Genomic DNA, 20,138 nt, shown 5'->3' on the forward strand with positions numbered 1-20,138 from the left:
ATCAATTGTAATACCTCTTCTCTTTCCACTAAACTATGTAGCCTCTCTTACCAGAAAGATTGGACTAACACACATGAAACAATAAAAGAACAAATGCTAAGATGACATATTGAACAATTTTGGGCAAAACTGTCATCAGACTTATGTTCTACAATTACTTTCTAAAATTCTCTTTTTTTGTACCATCAATTTGAAAAATAAGGCCACTGACTAACATTAGGAAATCCAATTTTTCATAAATTTTCTTTCTCCTCTATCACTGCATCATACAAATTAGGTACTGAAATAAAACTGAGTGTCATGACATATACCATGATGAAAAGGCATATGAAGGAAATACGTTGCTTGGGTATATTTTTCGGCCCACATAGCATCTGAAAAATCAGGTATGTCATAAAATGCCAACTACGTCTCTATTGATTTTGTAAGTCAATACAAAGTATTAGAAGATCAAACAACACAGCACACACAGTGCTGAGATGGGAATAGGCTTACCAGCTAACATCAGCAAAGGAAGGACTTTGATTTGACTTTTGTCTGTTAAAGGGACAAAAACTGAAGTGTGGAAATTTAAGATAGTTAATGATGTAGTATTAACCATATAGATTTTAATATTTAACCATAATATATTTTAATATTTAACAGTGGCTTGCTGTCATCAAGTAATTTAGATAGTTGCTCTACAATATTTAACATGAAGAAAGTTCTGAATGTTGAAATTATTAAGCACTACACCAAAAAATCTCAGATGCTGGTAGAAACACACATGAATTCCCAGTGCGATTTGATCAGTGTCTTACAGGTTTTGTTTCTTACTTTTAATTACCTGCCCTGGTGATATGCACAAAAGGAACCCTCTGGAGTCTGGAGTGAGAGTTTTAGCCCTGACTCTGGCCCCTAAGTAGCTCTGTGGCTTCAAGTACTTTAACCTTTCTGGTTAAATAATACTCTCGGTTAAATAATGCTCTACAAAACACCTTGTCACTCTAACAGTGATTGTACAGCTAAAGCCTATTTTTTAAAGTTAAGTTCTTATTCATGTAACTAACAAAGATCACATGCTACCGTTTCTAAAAGTGGTCCTTATTAGTGCTCTTCAGAACCATAAATTTCTAAAATCGTCCAGGACCTTCATGGAAGTAGCTCGGGGAAGGAAGTGATGGAGAACATGAGCAGGTAGTCTTTTAGGCCCATGAGGCCTACTTTAGGTATAGAAACGCAATTTTATCTCAAGTATCTCTGTAAATTTTCTTTAAACAAAGAGTTTGTAGGCTGGATGAATACATGAATACTTTGACTTAAATTATAAGAATACTGATAGACATTTGACACCCATCTCTTTTCCCTCTTTACAAAATACATAACTTAATCTAGTGAGACTCACTTACCATAGGACACTCCACTCAGAGGCCTGAGACCTAGCTTTGCACATATTTACCTTTGGCAACTGCACTTCTCCCAAGACAGTGCCAGTGGCAGTGGTACTAGCTGAAGCAGTCAATTCCATTTGTTTTAAGCCTGTTGTGGTACTACTATTTTTAGGACACTAGGGTATACAGAGAAAATATAGTATCCTTATTATGTTCTTTAATTAATCTTGTCTTCCACATGAGCCCATATTGCTGAAAGAAAGGTAACAAAATTTATTTTATTTTGTCCAATCTGGTTAAAACATATATAATAAGTTAAACAATTCATTGAGGCAATGTTCTGTTTAACTGTTTGAACCATGTTATCTCAGATTTCCACTTCCAATATTTTCTTGATGACTTCTAGGTACATGGGGAGAAAAGAATGTCTCACTCAACCTCAGAGTGGAGGAAGAGTGGTGGAGTCCTTGGATCACTGCAGTGTGCACTGACTGGTACCTTTGTCCCTGGGCAATCTCGCTTGTCTACATCTTGACTCCATTCACACCTGGCAGTCATGTGAGATGCATACTCATGGCCTCTTATCTCTCATGTTAGTCATAGACTAGGGCTCTCTCTGGATAAGGTTGTCTCACTTTAGCTTTTGGTGATGGAATAGACTTTTCTGGGCTTATGCCCCATCCTTCCTTGGCTCCCCAGTAAAGCAAATGCATCCCATAGTTTTTGCCTTCATCCTCATCAGAGAAAGCCCATTGGGAGGACCAAGGGTACTCAATTAATCTACCTTCCTCTGAGGACGAAAAGGGCTTTTCTGAATTATCTCCACCCCTTGAAGAGATCAATACAGGCTCTCCCTCTCCATCCCACTTTAGTGAGCCATCACTTTGGCTTTGATAAGTCTGCAAGGTGATCTCCAAGAGAAACTGATAAAGGCCTATGTTGTTACTTACCTTATTTCCATAAAACTACCATTAGTTTTACTAATGGTAATGGTAAAGAGGTTGAAGCTACCCAAGTGTCCATCAATGGAAGAATGGATAAACAAAATGCAGTGTATACATACAATGGAATGTTATTAAAAAGGGAGGAAATTCTGTCAGTGCTATAATATGGATAAACCCTCATGACATTATGCAGAGTAAAGTCAGTCACAAAAAGACAAATACTATGTAACTCCATTTATGTGATGTATTTAAAGTAGTAAAATACTACTCCACCCCTGCTTCCATCCCAAGTAATAAGAAATCAAGAATGTGCATTTCTGCACTCGCCTCTCTTGCTTATTCTTCCTCCTCTCATTGTCACTTCTTGCCAGAAATGGAGATTTTTCAGTGACTTTGCCTGCATTAAATGTTAATTTTTCTTGATGCTAGCCTCATGGATAGCCATTGAACGTACACAAAAATATCTTTTTTGCACCAGGAAAAAAACTCCATAATTTGGTTCTCTAGGCAAAATTAGTTAAGTTAAAGGGAAAATAAAAGAATATGTAGAAAGCCCAAGGCAATAGCTGGAATGATAAAACTATTGTTTTGCTTTGAAACTCCTATTTTGACTGCCTGAATCTAAACAGTAACTGCCTTTCTCTTTGCATTCTACTTACTAAGATCAGAATCTTTCACAGCCAGACACTGCTGGCATAAAGGAAGAGGTATTCATAAAAGCAGCAGAAGAAAAGCACAGTAATTTTTTAAATACATACATGAAAACACAGTCCTCTGCCTGAGTTCTACATCTATGGATTCAATAAATACTTTTAAATATTAAACATTTTTAAAAACCAACAATGACAGTACAATAAAAATACAATTTTTAAAATAAAATATAACTATTTACATATCATTTACATTGCATTAAGTATTATAAGTAATCTAGAGATGATTTATGTATACAGGAGGATGTGCACAGGTTATATGCTGATATGGTTTGTCTGTGTACCCACCCAAATCTTATCTTGAACTGTAGTTCCCATAATCCCATGTGTCATGGGAAGGAACTGGTGGGAATTAATTGAATCATGGGGGTGAGTTTTTCCCATGCTGTTCTCATGATAGTGAATAAGTCTCATGAGATCTGATGGTTTTATAAAGGACAGTTCCCCTGCCCACGCTCTCTTGCCTGCTGCCATATAAGATGTGCCTTTGCTCCTTCTTTGCCTCTGCCGTGATTGTGAGGCCTCCCCAGCCATGTGGAACTGTGAGTCCATTAAACCTCTTTTTTATAAGTGACCCAGTCTCAGGTATGTCCTTATAGCAGTTTGAGAATGGACTAATACATATGCAAATACTATACCATTTTATATAAGGGAATTGAGCATCTTGTGGATTTTGGTATCTACAGGAAGTCCTGGAACCAATTTCCTGCAGATTCTGAGGGATGACTGTACTCTAAAATTTTATGGACATGAGGATTAAATAACTGTAAATTTCTTAAAAATGGAATTGTACTCTCAAATTGGTGAATTTTGTGGAATCCAAATTAGACCTCAAGAAAGCTCTTTAAAAATTACATGCAGTATAAAAAAGAGTGAAAGATAATTGGCCACCTCCTTTAAGCTGTACTATGAACTCTTAGTAGTATTGCTTATGAGAGCAGTGAAAATGGAGAAAGTAAGGAAAGAAAGCATAGGCATTGTCCTTTTCCTAGCTAAGGGCTAGAGATCAATCACATTCCCAGTGCAGGTAAGTGAGTAGAAAGCTATAATATTCCTTTCAACTGGGACTTATCTGGCAATTCTGTTTATATGTGTATCTCTTGAGCAATAAAATATTATCAGCTTTTACAAATCATGGGCATAAATTGTAATTATGCATGTATACATTTACATAAAAATATTTTCATTTACATACACTTTGTGTGCAAGCTTCTTATCTGATAAAATCATATAACTAGAACATATGCAAGAATACAGAAGAATGCCAAAAATTAGAACAATGTGAAAGTAACAGATACTGAAACTCTTATAGTAGATCCTCTTAACATTTTCAGAGGCAACCCAAATTACGCTATATGTAATTCCAACCTTTTGTGGGCTAAAAAACTAGAAGATAAAATGATGACCAAGCTTGTTAAATGCAATACACAAAAGCATCAAATAGTGGTTAAGGATGCTACTGGAATTCAAGAGAAGGAAGAAAATATCACTGACCTTCATGGGAGACCCTGATGGAGGAAGATGGCAACAGTATAAAAAAAGATGTAAGAACTCAAGAACAGCCATCTGAGATTGTTCAATGAAGGGACAAATAAACAACTGGACACATCTCTACTCTTTAGAAATATTACATTATGATCAGTGCTGTCTAGCAATATCAAAATGCAAAAAAAAAATGATAAATTTGATCAGTGACTGCTATGGTTTGAATGTTTGTCTCCTCCAAAAACTCATGTTGAAATTTAATTGCTATTGTAACAACATTAAAAGGTGGGACCTTGAAATACCATAAAAAATAACTAGGTCGTGAGGGCTCCAGCCTCATGGGTGGAGGTTGAAGTTGCTACAAAGGCAAGAGTGTGCCCCCCTGTTGCTCTCTTGCCTCTCTACCTTCCATCATCGAATGACACAGCAAGAAGGCTCCCCAGATGCTGACCCCTCAATCTTGGACTTCTCAGCTCCAGAACAGTAAGCCAATACAGTTGTTATAAATTACCCATTCCGTGGTATTCTGTTATAGCAGCACAAAATAGACTAAGACAGTTTGACAAGGAAAGTTCTAAATAGTTTTACACACTTTTCTATCCTTAAAATATTTTTTAATTAGGTATTTTTATTGTAAAACATGAATAATAAAAATTACCATCTTAACCATTTTTAAGTGTTCAGGTCAGTAGTGTTATAAGTCTATTCACATTGTTTATTTGGACATATATAACAATGTTTCACATTGTGAAACAGATGTTCAAAACGTTTTCATCTTCCAAAACTGAAACTGCATAGTCATTGAATAATTCCACTTCCCCCCTCACAATCTACCGAAAATCACCATCCTGTTTTCTGTTTCTATGAATTTTACTACTTTAAATACCTCACATAAATGGAGTTACGTAGTATTTGTCTTTTTGTGACTGATTTCACCCTGCATAATGTCATGAAGATTTATCCATATTATAGCACTGACAGAATTTCCTCCCTTTTTAATAACATTCCATTGTATGTATATACTACATTTTGTTTATCCATCCTTCCATTGATGGACACTTCGGTAGCTTCTACCTCTTTATTATCGTGAATAGTGCTTCTATGAACATTGGTGTGCCAATATCTCTTCACCCTGTTTTCAGTTTTCGAGGTAGATACTCAGAAGCAGAATTGTTGGATATGGTAGTTCTATTTCTATTTTTTTGATTTTTCATTTTTAATGCTATTTTACATAGCAGTTACATCATTGTACAATGTCACTAACAGTGTACAAGTGCTCCAGTTTGTCCACATACTCTCCAGCACTTGTTACTTTCAGGTGGTTTTTTTTTTTAATAGTAGCCGTCTTAATAGGTGTCAGGTGATAGTGTGGTTTCAGTGTATTTCTCTAACATTAGTGATAGGGAGCATTTTTGCATACATTTGTTGGTTATTTTTGTACCATCTTTGAAGAAATGACTTTTCAAGTACTCTGCCCATTTTTAAGTTGAGTGCTACAATTATTTTGTTTTGAGTTGTAGGAGTTCTTTGTATATTCACAATATTATCAGGTGTATTATTTGAAAATATTTTCCCTAATCCCATAGATTGCCTTTTCACTGTTGATTGTGTCTTTTGGTGCATGAAAGGTTTTACGTTTGATGTAGTCTCATTTATATATTTTTGCTTTTGTTGCCTGTGCTGTGGTGTCATATCCAAGAAATCATTGCCAAATCCAATGTCATAAGGTTTTCCCTTCTTGTTTCCTTATAAAAATTTTATATTTCGGGGTCTTGCACTACATCTTTAATCCATTTTGAGTTGATTTCTATATACAGTACAATAAAAAGATCCAACCTTATTCTTCTGCATGTGGATATTCAGTTTTCCCCGCACCATTTATTGAAAAGCCTGTTCTTTCTTCATAGAGTGGTCTTCTAGCCTTTATCAAAGATCATTTGACTGTATATGTGAGGGTTTATCTCTGGTTTTTCTATCCTATGCCATTTATCTATACGTCTGTCTTTATGCTAGTACCACACTCTTGATTCCTATAGCTTTATAGTATTTTCAGATCCGAATGTGTGAGTCCTCTAAATTTATTTTTCTTTTAAAAATCATTTTGGACTTTCAGATTCCTTGAAATGCCATGTGAATTTAAGGGTAAATTTTTATATTTCTGCAAAAATAATGCCATTTGGGTTTTGATAAAGATTGTGTTAAATCTGTACATTGCTCTGGGTAGCATGGATATCTAAATACAATTTTCTTAATCCATGAACACAATATGTCTCTTCATTTATTTGTATCTTTAATTTCTTTTAGCAATATTTTGTAGTTTTTAGTATATAAGTCTTTAATCTCCTTCATTGGACTTGTTACTATTTTTTATGCTATTGTAAACATATTAAGTTTTTAAATAAAAAATTTAATTGGTTTTTTAAGAGATTAACAGTGAGAGCTGTGTAAAGACAACTGGTATCCCACTTGTCTAAGTCCTCCAACTCTAAATATCCTATTTGCTCATCCAACTCCAAATGCTTGCACGTCTTAGTCTGCAAAATTTTGCTATTCCACTGCCAATAAGGAACAGGAAGGGAACAGGAGGGATGCATTCCATATTATCTTGGTGGGTCTGAGGACAACACTTTCTGTGGTCCATCTCCAACTTGAAGAGCCACAGCCACAGTAGTCACAGATCAGACAACATTAAGCAGAGTGTTTGAACCACATCTGGGGACCTGAGATGTAGCCCAGTTGGGGAAGGAAAATGTCTTTCCCGAGACAATCCCATTGCATGAGGACTTCGTGATATACTCTTCAAAAATGAGCATCAGGCAAAAACTCATATTGGCGATCTCTGTTATTCCCTTCCTGTGCAAGTCTGCAGCACCTGTTGAAGGGACAGTCCTTAAAGTGGTGGTGGCAATAGAAGCAGAACCAAATTCAGTTCCCTAAATCCACGAGAGATCAAATCTGAGCACAGGTTCAGGAAGATACCAACTTCAACCACCATAATTTCATTAGTAGCCAAAAAAACCTAATCTATTTATCTCCTACACTGATTTTTCTATTATATTTTCTATTTGTGCTGTTTCCATTCTGAGCAGAAAGAATCTTTGATACTGCCCTTTTTCAGTTACTCTATTACAAGTGCTAAAAGTCAAAGGTGTCCCTTCCTCATTATACATTGCATTTGTTATTTGGTTTGGAGGACATATTTAAATGAATCCTTATTAAAAATCATACTCCCCAGAGATTTTCATGCATATGTATACATAGAATTCAATGTGATAAATATTTATTGAGGGAGAAAGGCAGGAAATACTTATTAATGTGCCAGGTACTTAACATATATTCTCTATCAACCGTCAGAAAACCCTAGGAGGTAAGTAGTGTTGTTTCTTATCACTTTTATTGTATGGGGGAGTGAACTGATGGCTCATTGCTATTAGAGTCAGAACCCACACCTCAGTCCGTATCAGAATAATGCTCAAACTTTGTTTTTCCCCTTTGCTGTCCTGACAAGCATCTAGTATTTGTTCAATACCAACTTACCCAAATACAAATTGGTCAAGATGATCATTTGTAAAAATAAGTATTTCCAGTTACTGATTTCCAGGGATTAGTAATTCTGGCATGTTCCACCTTAAAACATTATTAATCTTTTTCCAGAATTGCAGTGTTCCTCCATTTTTTGCTTCTATATTTTTAATTAATTTCCATTCAATTATTTTTTCTTCTGTCTTATCTATGATTTAAAGATGTTAAAATAACTTAACTATCCAGCAAGAGGGGATTAATTAGAAAACATTTTAGATTCCAGTGTAAGAATTTTTTAAACAATAGAATGACATTCATGCCTTTATAAGATGATGATGAAAACCAAAACCAGATGGATAAAGCTAAAAAGCCTGGCCTAAAGTGAGAAAAGCATTTAAGCAAAATGAAAGCTCCATCCCTACCAAGTTTTTTTTTTTTTCTTTTTAACAGAAACAATACAAACTCATTATGGAAAATACAGACAAGCAGATGAATCTAAAGAAAAATTCCATTATCCACCCTACCACACACAACTACTTTTAATTCCTACATGTAAATATTTTCAATTCCAGTTTCATATGTATAAATGGATGATTATTTTTCAACAAAACAGACTTCTATATAAACCCTTTCAATCTACTATAATGTAAATAAGTCAGCATTTACATTTTTATACATTTTTTATAAAATTACATTTTATGTATTTTAATAGAGATGAGATCTCACCATGCTGCCCAGGCTGGTTTTGAACTCCTGATCTCAAGTGATCCTCCTCCTTTGTCCTCCTGAAGTACTGAGACTATTGGCATGAGCCACCGTGCCCAGCCTATGTTTTTAAATTAATATTTATTTCTAAGCATTTAACAAATATGAATATTTTACCATTATTGGCAGAGAAAAATAATTGCCAGAAAATTAATAAAGATCAAAAACAGACTAGCAATAAACTTGAAAAATTCTAAATATACATCAACAAAAGGCTTAATATATAAGTCTGTAAAACTGCCCCATAATGCATCACAATGAAAATTACTAATATTTGAACTAATTGGTAAATGAGAACATCAATTTTTACTAATCATTATAATGGTTAATGAAGCTAACACAAGAACTGAAGAGTTGAATATGAAGAGCTCAATAAAATACTTGATCACTTAAGAAGCCCAATAGATGATAAAATGACTTCATGCTTTTTTCTGGAATTTAAGGATTAGATTACTGAATGTGCTGTAGTCAAGAGGACTGGATATGTCCAACAGAAGAAGCAATATGTAGACATTTCTGCACACCAAAAGACAAGGTGTTGATTTCTCACCACTAATTTTTACAGCATCCATGGTTTCTGCAGTAGTAAGCAAGACCCTCCCCCAGGAGTAACTGCGCAGTTTTGCATTATAAAGAACAAACTATGGGCACAACAAGAGCAAATGGGCTGGTGAGAAGAGGACAGGGCAAGGGCAAGGGATGGGGAGTGGGGTGGGATAGCAATGTCTGACAAAGGGGCTTCATTGAAGGAGGGGACTCTGACCTAAACAGTGCTGTTGGAGCCTGTTGAAGTAGAATGCAAACTTCTCAGCATGGGGGTTAGCTTTATGCTAATAATTCATGTTGTAATTCTTTGCTCGCTACAACTGCGTTATACAGAAAGGACTAGACAACTCTGCTTTGCAGCACCCAGCCTGAATGGAGCTTCTAGGTCCCAATCTATATTGTTGTGTACAAGGTCACAGCCTAGAGCTCCTGGCAGGCAGCATAAGACAGACAGTGGAAAAAACCAGGGACATGGAGTTAATAGGGTACACTGGAGCTTCAGTACAAATGTTGTCTGCCACTTCTACTTAATGATAATCATAATAACAGCAGCTAATATAGAGAGAGCACATACAGAATGAGCAAGTGCTAAGTGTTTACAGATATCCTCTCATGTCATATTCACCACTACTCTGTGAGGCAGGTTCTGTTACTAGTTACAGATAAGGAAGCTGGACCTCAGAATTGGGGCAGCATACCCAAGGACATAGTTCAGTGCCCACAGTGCCTAGACTTCAGTAACTGCTAGAGCCTGGACTCCAACATGGTGTGTCACCTCACCTTGTTATACCTGTTAGTTAATAGAGTACTTAGCATGTGCAGTCAAGGACTGAGAAGGAGGACACTCTGGGGTGGTACAAACTGGAGTTAAAAAGAAGGTGCTATGGTTTGAATGTCCCCTCCAAAACTCATGTTGAGAGTGAATTCCCAATGTGGCAGTACTAAGAGGTGGGGCCTTTAAGAGGTGATTGGATCGTGAGGCCTCTGGATCTTTGAGAAAGCATTTATAGATTGTTGAGTTAGTGAATTAATGGGTTATCATGGGAAGGGAATTGGTGGGCTTTATAAGAAGAAGAGACCTAAGCTAGTGCATTAGCACTCTCAGCCCCTTTGCCATGTAATGCCCTGCACCACCTTGGGATACCGAAAAGAATCCCCACAAGCAAGAAGGTTCTCTCTAGATGCACCCACTTGACCTTGGACTTCCCAGCCTCCAGAACTGTAAGAAATTCCTATGTTTTGTGAATTATCCAGTTTAGGGAATTTTGGTATAAGCAACAGAAAAGAGACTAAGAGGCAGTCTTCAGGAAAAATGTTGAACCGTGGGCACAAAAGTAGTGAAATCCAGATTGTCAGTTTTATAAGCTGAATGGCCCAGGTTCTTCAACAGGTAAGTTTTAAGAATAGAAAAGAACGAGAGAGAATCTATACATTAAAAAGACATCTCATAGTTTTTAAATGGTAAAACTAAATTGTTATAACTAGGAATCTGCATCTATGAATCATAAAACTATTTTTAAAATGCCAGAAAGTAATGACAGTCAATGCTTGGTGTTCAAAAGGGATTGGCTTCAGGTCCCCTGTGGATACCAAAACCCAAGGCTGCTCAAGTCCTTTATGTGAAAAGGTATATTTGCATATAACCTATGCACATCCTCCTGTATATTGTAAATCATCTCAAGATTATTCATAATACCAAATGCAATGTAAATGCTATGTAAGTGTTGTTATACTGTATTGTTTTTATTTGTTTGTGTTTTTATTGATTTTTTAAAAAGAATAGTTTCCTTCTGCAGTTTGTTAAATATGCAGATGCAGAAACTGCAGCTATGAAGGACCAACTGTGCTATCAAAATCAGGATCCTGGACTTACAGGGGAGAAAAGAGCTCTGGGAATCAGGCACATAAAAGAGCCTTCTAAGATAATGGCAAAATTATATTTCCTCTTCTGGGTGGTGGTTACAAGTGTACAAAATAATATTTGGGTGTTCTATGTGTGTACCCCTGATAATTCAAAAAAGTTTAATAAACAGAAAACAGAACCACCATTATGGAGTTGTGGAGACTCTCAGGGATCCTCAGAAGCTCATAGTGAAAACCAAGTGGGAAGGAGAGAGAAGGAGGGATGTTCCAAACCCCCTGAGTGCCAGCAGTAGGTTTAGTGGGGACAGATTCTAGTTTTGAGATTTTTTTTTTCAGGATTTTTCCCATTCCATACCTATTATCCCCAAGTGGGATGCAATAGGGGTATCACCTTCAAATCAAGAGATTAGGACTTCTTACTCCCTTTTTCAAGAGAAGGAGTATATTAGGGCTGCATAACAACAAGGAGACAGTCTTAAGGGCATGCAAGTTCATCAGAGTGCCTATGAGGGAAAATATTAAAAATGAAGTAGGGCTTTCCTTTAAGACTGAAATAGAGTTCCCTACATGAAAGGAAAAGTGATGTGGCTGGTGGATCCCGGGAAAAGGGACCCTGAATTCCACTTCTGTCAGAAAACCAAAAAAGCAACCAGATGTTAGAAAGAAAACAAAGTCATATGCTCCCAGAAATGGTGTAGAACCAACAGTAAAATTTCTGCAATATATATAAATGTATAATATTAAAAGTTTGCTCATTCATACCTCTATTCCCAAATGTTAATTTTAAAAAAGAGAAAAGCTGTTAGTCTGTTTTCATACTGCTATGAAGAAATACCCAAGACTGGGTAATCTATAAAGAAAAAGAGGATTAATGGACTCACAGTTCCACATGCCTGGGGAGGCCTCACAATCATGGTGGGAGGCAAAGGAAGAGCAAAGGCATGTGTTACATGGTGGGAGGCAAGACGGCATGTGCAGTGGAACTGCTCTTTATAAAACCACCAGGTCCCTCCCATGACATGTGTGGATGATGGGAACTACAAATCAAGATGAGATTTTGGTAGGGACACAGCCAAACCGTATCAGAAGCCATCTTACTTTACAAAGTTTCTCGTTCCTGGAACTGCCTTCGCAGACAAAGAAATGATACTCAATAGTGGCCACCTTGCAAACACCTCAAGCACACATGCGAAACAATTAGAGAACACTTACAAAGGAGGTATTCATGAACTGTCAGAAAATGTATATATAACAAAGGAAAAGCCAAAAGCAGAAATGAGACCAAAGTTAACTATGATTTACAGCAAAGCAACGTATTTAACCTGGCAACATGCTGAAAAATTAATATTCTTAGTCACTGGATTCCAGTTAACTTTTTTTTTCCTACTTTGAATTTCTTTTTAAATCACACATCTCTTTTAACTCAATTATGCAATTTTGAAATGCTGAGAGGTTGGAAACTACTGAAATGTTCAAAAAGGGTTAGAGGAGGGCAAATTTAGAAAATTAGCTGAGAAGACAACCTTAAGTGCCTAGTGACAGGTGGTACAGTATAAGTGATCTATAATATACATAGTTTATATTTCTTATACTGCGTTTCCTCCTTGTAAAACCAATGCAAATTCTTTACATAAGAATCAAATACAGTCAAAGAATTTAAGGAATATCCACAATCCCATCTACCTAGAGACAACCCCTGTTCTTTGCTATCTAACCACCTAGAACCTCTTGCAATGTATAGTCTTTGTCCAAACATGGAATGCATTCACATAGTATTCTATACTCTACCATAATTTACTTTAGCCATCCAGCTATTAGATATTTAGATATTCCAAACAATGCCCCTTTTTTGATGTGTAAATGGTTACTAATTTTTACTATTATAAACAGCTTCAAGGAGGCAAAAGTGAATATGAACTTAAGATTTAAATGCAAAGATGAAAAGGACTTAAGATTTCAGGAATCATGCACTGTCATGATTCTTGTCACTCTCTAAATAATGTATGAGTTTATTGAACAAACATATGTCAAATATATGTACCTACTATGTGCCAGGCACTTTGCTAGATTCTGGGGATGCAGTAAATAGACAGATGTGTTCCATACCCTCATAGACATCAGGCAAGAAATAGAGATATAGAATTACAAACATTTAAAAAAGAATGATGATATGGGCAATACAACCTTTACCAAATACAGTAGAAAAACCAGTGAATAGAGATAAAAATCTTGAAACATCTGTGGTAGTAATTCCATTACGCCAGTGACCAAATTGCTTTCTGAAAATCACCTCCCTATGAATCACCTGGATTCTTAATTCATTCTCCTGTTTTAATATGTATATTAACTACTCATTCTTTCCTAAAACTGAAAGCTCAAATTACAAAGACTCAGCAGCAGACCAAATGTATAGAGTGTGGGGTAATCATGCAGCTGGTGGACATTCTTCATCAATAGGTGAGTATGAGATTGTGTTTGGTAGCACTGTGGAGTTGCGTGAACATCACCATGGGCTCTTTCTGTAAAATCACGTGGTGCTAACACATTTCAATAACCTCATTAACTTTCACGTACAATTTTCTGAACATCATGTCTATTTATAACCTACCACCTGCCATGTATTCTGCATATTATTCCTAATCTTCATGATAATCCTAAACAGTACATATTTTTATCCCTACGTTACAAATTAACAAACTGAGGCTCATAGAGGTTAAATCACGTATCCAGAGACACAGTCTGAACAGGCTGTTGGCTAGAGTATTTACTTTGCATTTTTCTTCCTTCCTTCCTTCCTGTTTATTCCTTCCTTCCTATTTCTTCCTTCCTTCTCTATTTCAAGTGATAGAGAACAGCTATGGTGAGTCTGCCTGCTCCCAGGGTACTGCTTTATAAAATGGATTCATCTGTCGTGATCTGAGAGGAAGAATCAGTAAACCTACCCCAAGAGAAAGGGCTGCTACAGAATTCATCCCATGGGGTGCTGCCCTTTTCCCTCAGAGCCAAGCTGCTTTGATTCTTAGCAACCAAACAGCAGAGCACATATACATGCCTCTGAGAGGAGCAGGCAGCTCTGCCTCATCAGGATTGCCACATCCAGTCCTACCACGAGTGCAAACCTCCCAAAACTGACAGTTTTTCTCCCATCCTTCCCACTCAAAGAGGAAAGAATGCTACTGTCATTTCAAGGAACTTAAAGCCACACACATCTCAGGGTCTTCTCCAGCGTTCTTCCTGTGGTCCCAGCACAGGCAGGCAAAGGAGGCTGTTCCAGGTCACTGGCCCATATTCTGTAACATAGGCCAGGGTCTGGGATTAGGTGTTAGGAGTGTAGGGGTGTGGGACTCTGGAGTGAGAGCCCTGGGTTTAATGCCCAGAACTGATCTTTACCTTCTCCAAGCCTTGGTTTCCTTAAGATAAAAAAATAAAAAGCAGACCATAATAGTACCCCCACTGACTTGTTAATGAAGGTTAGATAAGATAGTATTTGTAGTTCAGCACAGCAATAGTAGGGACCAGGCATCCAGTGATGAATTTTGCCTGTTGGGGGTTTCATTTAAATGATAAGAAGTAAATAAAAAAAGTGAAAAAGTCACAGAGAAAAGGAGAAAAAATCTAGAGGGGGCAAAAAAATACAGAAGTTTTGGTCCCAAATGTCATGATTTCAATTTTATTATAATATGCCAGTCTTACAATGGTATATAAAAGCCAGCATTTCAACAACAAATTTTTGACCCATCATGAAAATTAGAATTCTACTTCTCTTTAAACATGTTTTAACAAGAATCAAAGCTATTCAGGAAGAATGGAAGGTTGTGCTGTTATTTCAAGTGATAGAGAAAAAAACATTATTTGAATCTGAAGAATCATTCATTTTTAATATAATGAAAATTTGAATCTGATATAACTAATTGCTTAAACCTCTCTTGCATGTACTACAGCAAGATCATAAACGATATCAAAGCATAAAGAGAAGAATAAGAATTCTTTATCTGCAACAGGATTCCCTATGGTATTCTTCCATAATGTATAGGTCTGTAACAGATATTCAACAAGAGAATTTAAGACAAGATATCATTTAACATACTAATCCAGTGTTACCTTCAGGATCTCATCATACATACTTGGAGGATTACTAAGTCTGACAGATAGTTATCTTGTACTCTTTTAAGATGCCATAGCAAGCATTTGGCATAATTAGGTGTGTTGCTGCCTTATCACCTGCTCAAGGATAACCAGAGAGCAACCCAAGAATTCTGGTATTTTCAGAAATTCAGATTTAAGGCAAATTTTGAACTTTACTATTTATAAATCATATATTCAGCTACCAAAGTCACCACAAGCTACAGACATGCTTTGTTACAAGGCACATGCTTAATTTAGGAAAAGTAGATACCTTGTTATTTTATTTTATTTAAAAAATGTTCCTATCAGATTTCTGAAGACTATGCTATATGGCTTTAAAACAAGAATTAAGGTTAAAACCAATCAAAACAGAGCAGGGTTAAGGTCAGAAAAAATTATTCTGACCATCCTTCATTCACATAAAGAAGTCTCCTGTATTAGGATTCTTAAATAATCTAATTTATGCTTTTCAATCTGTTCTCAAATAGCCAAATATTTATTTATTTATTTATTTTGAGACGAAGTCTTGCTCTGTCACCTAGGCTGGAGTGCAGTGACACAAATCTCAGCTCATGGCAGCCTCCACCTCCCAAGTTCAAGCAATTCTCCTGCCTCAGCCTCCTGAGTACTGGATTACAGGCACCCACCACCATGCCCGGCTAATTTTTTGTATTTTTAGGAGAGATGGGGTTTCACCATGTTGTCCAGGCTGGTCTCAAACTCCTGACCTCAAGTGATCTGCCCACCCTGGCCTCCCAAAGTGCTGGCATGAGCCATCATGCCCAGCCTAGCCAAATATTTAAATAAGTATGTGCTGACCCTAGGAACATAAGAGTCTGACAAAAAGCCTTAGCAGTTTAAAGTGTCAGTTGCTTTTCTTCTTAAGTTTTATTTTGTTTTTAATTGAAGCATAACAATTGTACCTATTTATGGGATACTATGTGATGTTTCAACATACATATACATTGTTTAATGACCAAATCAGGGTAATTACCATACACCTGTCATCTCTTTTGTGGTGAGAACATGGAAATCCTCTCTTCTAGCTTTTTTGAAATATACCATACATTATCATTAAATATATTCACCCTACTGTGCAATACAACACTGGAATTTATTCTTCCTGTCTAACTGCAGCCTTATACCCATTGACCTACATGTCTACAGCCCTGTCTCTCCCCTCCCCAGCCTCTGGTAACCACTATTCTAACTTTCTACTTCTAAGTACCAGGTTTTATGCCATATGTAAAAATAATAATGATAATAACACAACTTTTAAAGTTTTTTTTTTTTTAAAAGAGCGTCAGGACAGTTATGCTGGAAACTCTCCTTGGGACAATAAAAGGTGAAGTGTTTCTTTCAGAAAAATGGCTTCTGCTTCACCAACCACTGTGCAAAATTCCCAGCCCTGAAAATGACTGATCTGCAGGGAACCCTAGCTGAGTTACCTGACCTACCTGTTGAGCAGAAGCCCCCAGAGAGATTCAGCTTTCAGGCTTCATTAAGCTGTGTTCAGCACAGTTCAAAAAGGTTATTGATACAAAGAGGAGTTATTCCTGGAGGATCACTCCTAAAAGGTCAACAACTAGTTAGTGAGAATACCTGAAGGACAATAATGATCACCTTTCAAAGAAGGAGTAACTATTATTTTACCGAAGTAGAACTAAGTGACACCCGAGTTATAAAGACAGTTTGGGGAATCCTGCTGCACAAGATCTTCAAACAACTAACGTCCCTGTTCTCAACGCGCAGCTCTGATCCAAAGAACATTAAGGGCATCACGCACTCTGAGATGAGGGTAGCCTCTTTTAACCCTTGTTTATAGAATAACTGGCTGCAGGTGACAGGACTGGGATGATGCTGTCCTTGTTCCCCAAAAAAGAAGCAAAATCATCTTTTTTACAGGGCAGGTATTTCCAGTCTAACTAGGGAAACGTGCAGCAGTTCGCCAAGCAGTAAAATCTCAATACGTATCTATTTAACAAAACCCCATTATGTCTTAGGCGCGGTTCTTCGCGCTTTATAAAAGTTAACTCATTTGATTCTAAATAATAATAACATTTTAGGTACGGAAAATGGTGCAAAAAATCCATGAAGATGGGGACTTTCTACCACCCCAGCCGCTTTACAAGGAAATAACCAAACTTCTAGTCCCCAGGTCAAAAAGTAAGGAGATTAAAATCCAGACAAGGGAGCTTAAGGACAAAAACCGCAGCCGCGCTGGGTCGTTACCGTCTACAGGGCACTGGTGGTCCGAGTCGCTGCTCATCTCTGTTCCCCCACTCCGGGCTGCCCCGGGCGCGGCTCCCGCAGTCCGGGCGGCGACGGTGGTTGCTGAGGCAGCGCCCCCCTAGGGACCCGCAGGTGCACCAGGCAGCCGCGGAGCGCACACCAGTGCAAACGGAGGGACGAGGACGCGCGCGCTCCGTGCTCCTTTCGCTTTGCTATCCGAGGCTCCAGTGCCAGACTTTTGCAGCCCGCGGCTCTCTTAATATTTGGAGCACTGCTGGCTGCGTTGCCACAGGCTTGACCCAGGGCCAGAGTCTCTCCGCCTTTGTGGGGAAGGGGTGGGAAAGTGTGTAGGAACGTGGGTAATTTGGGTAGGAAAAGGCAGGGAGCACCCTACCAGCCCTCCTAGGATACAGGCTGGGCAAGGCAGATAAGTGGCTCTTGGCCTGGTGACCTTTCCAGCGTCCCGTTCTTTGGAGTAACCACTTCGCAGAGCCTCATCCACCCGGAGGAGCCCCAGGCTAAATATGATGCCTGAGCCAGGTCATCAGCTGAAGGAACCTATTTTAGGGCAGCTGTGGTGAACAGGATCCACTGCCCATTCATTCAGCTCTGTCCTGACATTTAAGAGTTCTATAAGTGAATCCCTTTTCCCAGTCCACTTTCAACTTTCTCTGTGTGTGTACCTCTGCAAAATTTTAAGTTTGGAAAAGGGAAATGGTAGGGGGTGGTAGGCATGTTGTTACCTTATGGTAATGTGCAAAAGGAGGTGGTAAAAGGTGAAATATTGCAAAAGGCTCAATATTTGGTCTTTAGAGTAAAATTTTCTCACTGTATTTGCTCCAGCAAGCCCTTGGAATTTTAGTTTCAGTCATGTTCCTATTGTAAATTTAAATTTAATTAGTGAGTGCAGCTTTGTCATTCCTCCAACAGGCTTTATGTTTAAAGTGGAATTCCCTTAGGACCCTTTTACTGAGGCTGTCGATGTGACAGAAACAATCAGTTAATGCCATCTCAAAGCACATTTATGACAACTGCATTTACGGAGCTGCATTTGTAATCCAGATCTCTCAATGGACGAAAAAAATCTCACTTTACATTTGCAAATGCCTAGTGTCACTTCTTAGCAGGTGAATTTTTTTTCCTCTGGTAAGCATAATTGTAGTTCACATCAGTGAAGACAGTGCAGACCTTTCTTCCAAATAAGGATAGATTATTTCTAATATACCAACAACCAGAGTTACTAAAGTCAAGAAGCTGCAGATAAATTTCATAAAGACTGTGTAAGCTTCCGAGATCCCCCCACACTCTTTTGTATCCAGTCTCAGCAGAAATATCACTGAGATCTAGTGATGAAAACATACATAACTTAGGAGTTAATCTTCTGTAACTCTATTAAAACATACTGAAAGAAGTGCAGTTCTGTGTTGATTAATGATGGGGATATGTTCTGAGAGTGCATCTCTAGGCAATCCATCATGCAAACATCCTAGAGTGTATTTACACAAAGCTAGATGGCACATTCTACAACACACTTAGGCTTCATGGTATAGTCTATTGCTCCCAGACTACAAGCCTGTACAGCACATCACTGTACTGAATAGTGTAGGCAACTGTAAGACAGTGGTAAGTAACTATGTATCTAAACATAGAAAAGATACAGCAAAAATATGGCGTAAAAGATGATAAAATAACACGTTACATCTGCATAGGGCACTTACCATGATTGGAGCTTGTAGGATTGGAAGTTGCTCTGAGTTAAGGCAGTGAGTGTTAAGTGAGAATGAGAGCCCTAGGAAATTACTGTACACTACTGTAGACTTTATAAACACTGTACCTTTAGGCCATACTAAATGTATTAAAAATATTTCCCTTTATTTAATAAATTAATCCTAGCTTATTGTAACAAACCAAAAACTTATAAAACGTTTCTATAGGCCAGGTGTGGTGGCTCACGCCTGTAATCCCAGCACTTTGGGAGGTTGAGGTGGGCGGATCACGAGGTTAAGGAGATGGAGACCATCCTGGCTAACACAGTGAAACCCCATCTCTACTAAAAATACAAAAAGTCAGCCGAGTGTGGTGGCATGTGCTTGTAGTCCCAGTTACTCGGGAGGTTGAGGCAGGAGAATCGCTTGAACCCAGGAGGCGGAGGTTGCAGTGAGCCGAGATCATGCCACTGCACTCCAGCCTGGGCGACAGCGAGATTCTGTCTAAAACAAACGAGGTTTCTATAAGTTTTTTTAATTTGGCAAACTTTTTGACTTTGTCATCACACAGCTTAAAACACATTGTCCAGCTGTACAAAACTATTTTTTGTATCCTTATTCCATAAGCTTTATGTTTATTTTTATTTTATAAGCTTTTTGGTTAAAAACTAAGACACAAACATACATATTCACCTAGGCTTATACAGGGTCCAGGTCATCAATATCACTGTCTTCCACCTCAACATCTTGTCTCGCTGGAAGGTCTTCAGTGGCAGTAATACACATAGAGCTGTCGTTTCCTATGAGAATAATGCCTTCTTCTGGAACACCGCCTGAAGGTCCTGCCTGAGGCTGCTTTACTGTTAACTT

The 20,138-nt window shown here is 37.8% G+C and overlaps 1 protein-coding gene across 1 annotated transcript in view; it reads right to left on the bottom strand.

Moving 5' to 3' along the window:
• The window catches only part of GADL1 (glutamate decarboxylase like 1), a 170,211-nt gene extending 150,651 nt beyond the window's left edge, over nucleotides 1-19,560 (bottom strand). Inside the window, exon 1 of the mRNA XM_009201845.4 lies at nucleotides 17,563-19,560. Within this exon, the coding sequence (XP_009200109.1) occupies nucleotides 17,563-17,599 (37 nt within the window). The 5' untranslated portion in view covers nucleotides 17,600-19,560. The remainder of the gene's footprint in view (nucleotides 1-17,562) is intronic.
• Nucleotides 19,561-20,138: the final 578 nt, after the last annotated feature.

This window comes from Papio anubis, chromosome 2, assembly GCF_008728515.1.
Source record: "Papio anubis isolate 15944 chromosome 2, Panubis1.0, whole genome shotgun sequence".
Classification (NCBI taxonomy): domain Eukaryota; kingdom Metazoa; phylum Chordata; class Mammalia; order Primates; family Cercopithecidae; genus Papio; species Papio anubis.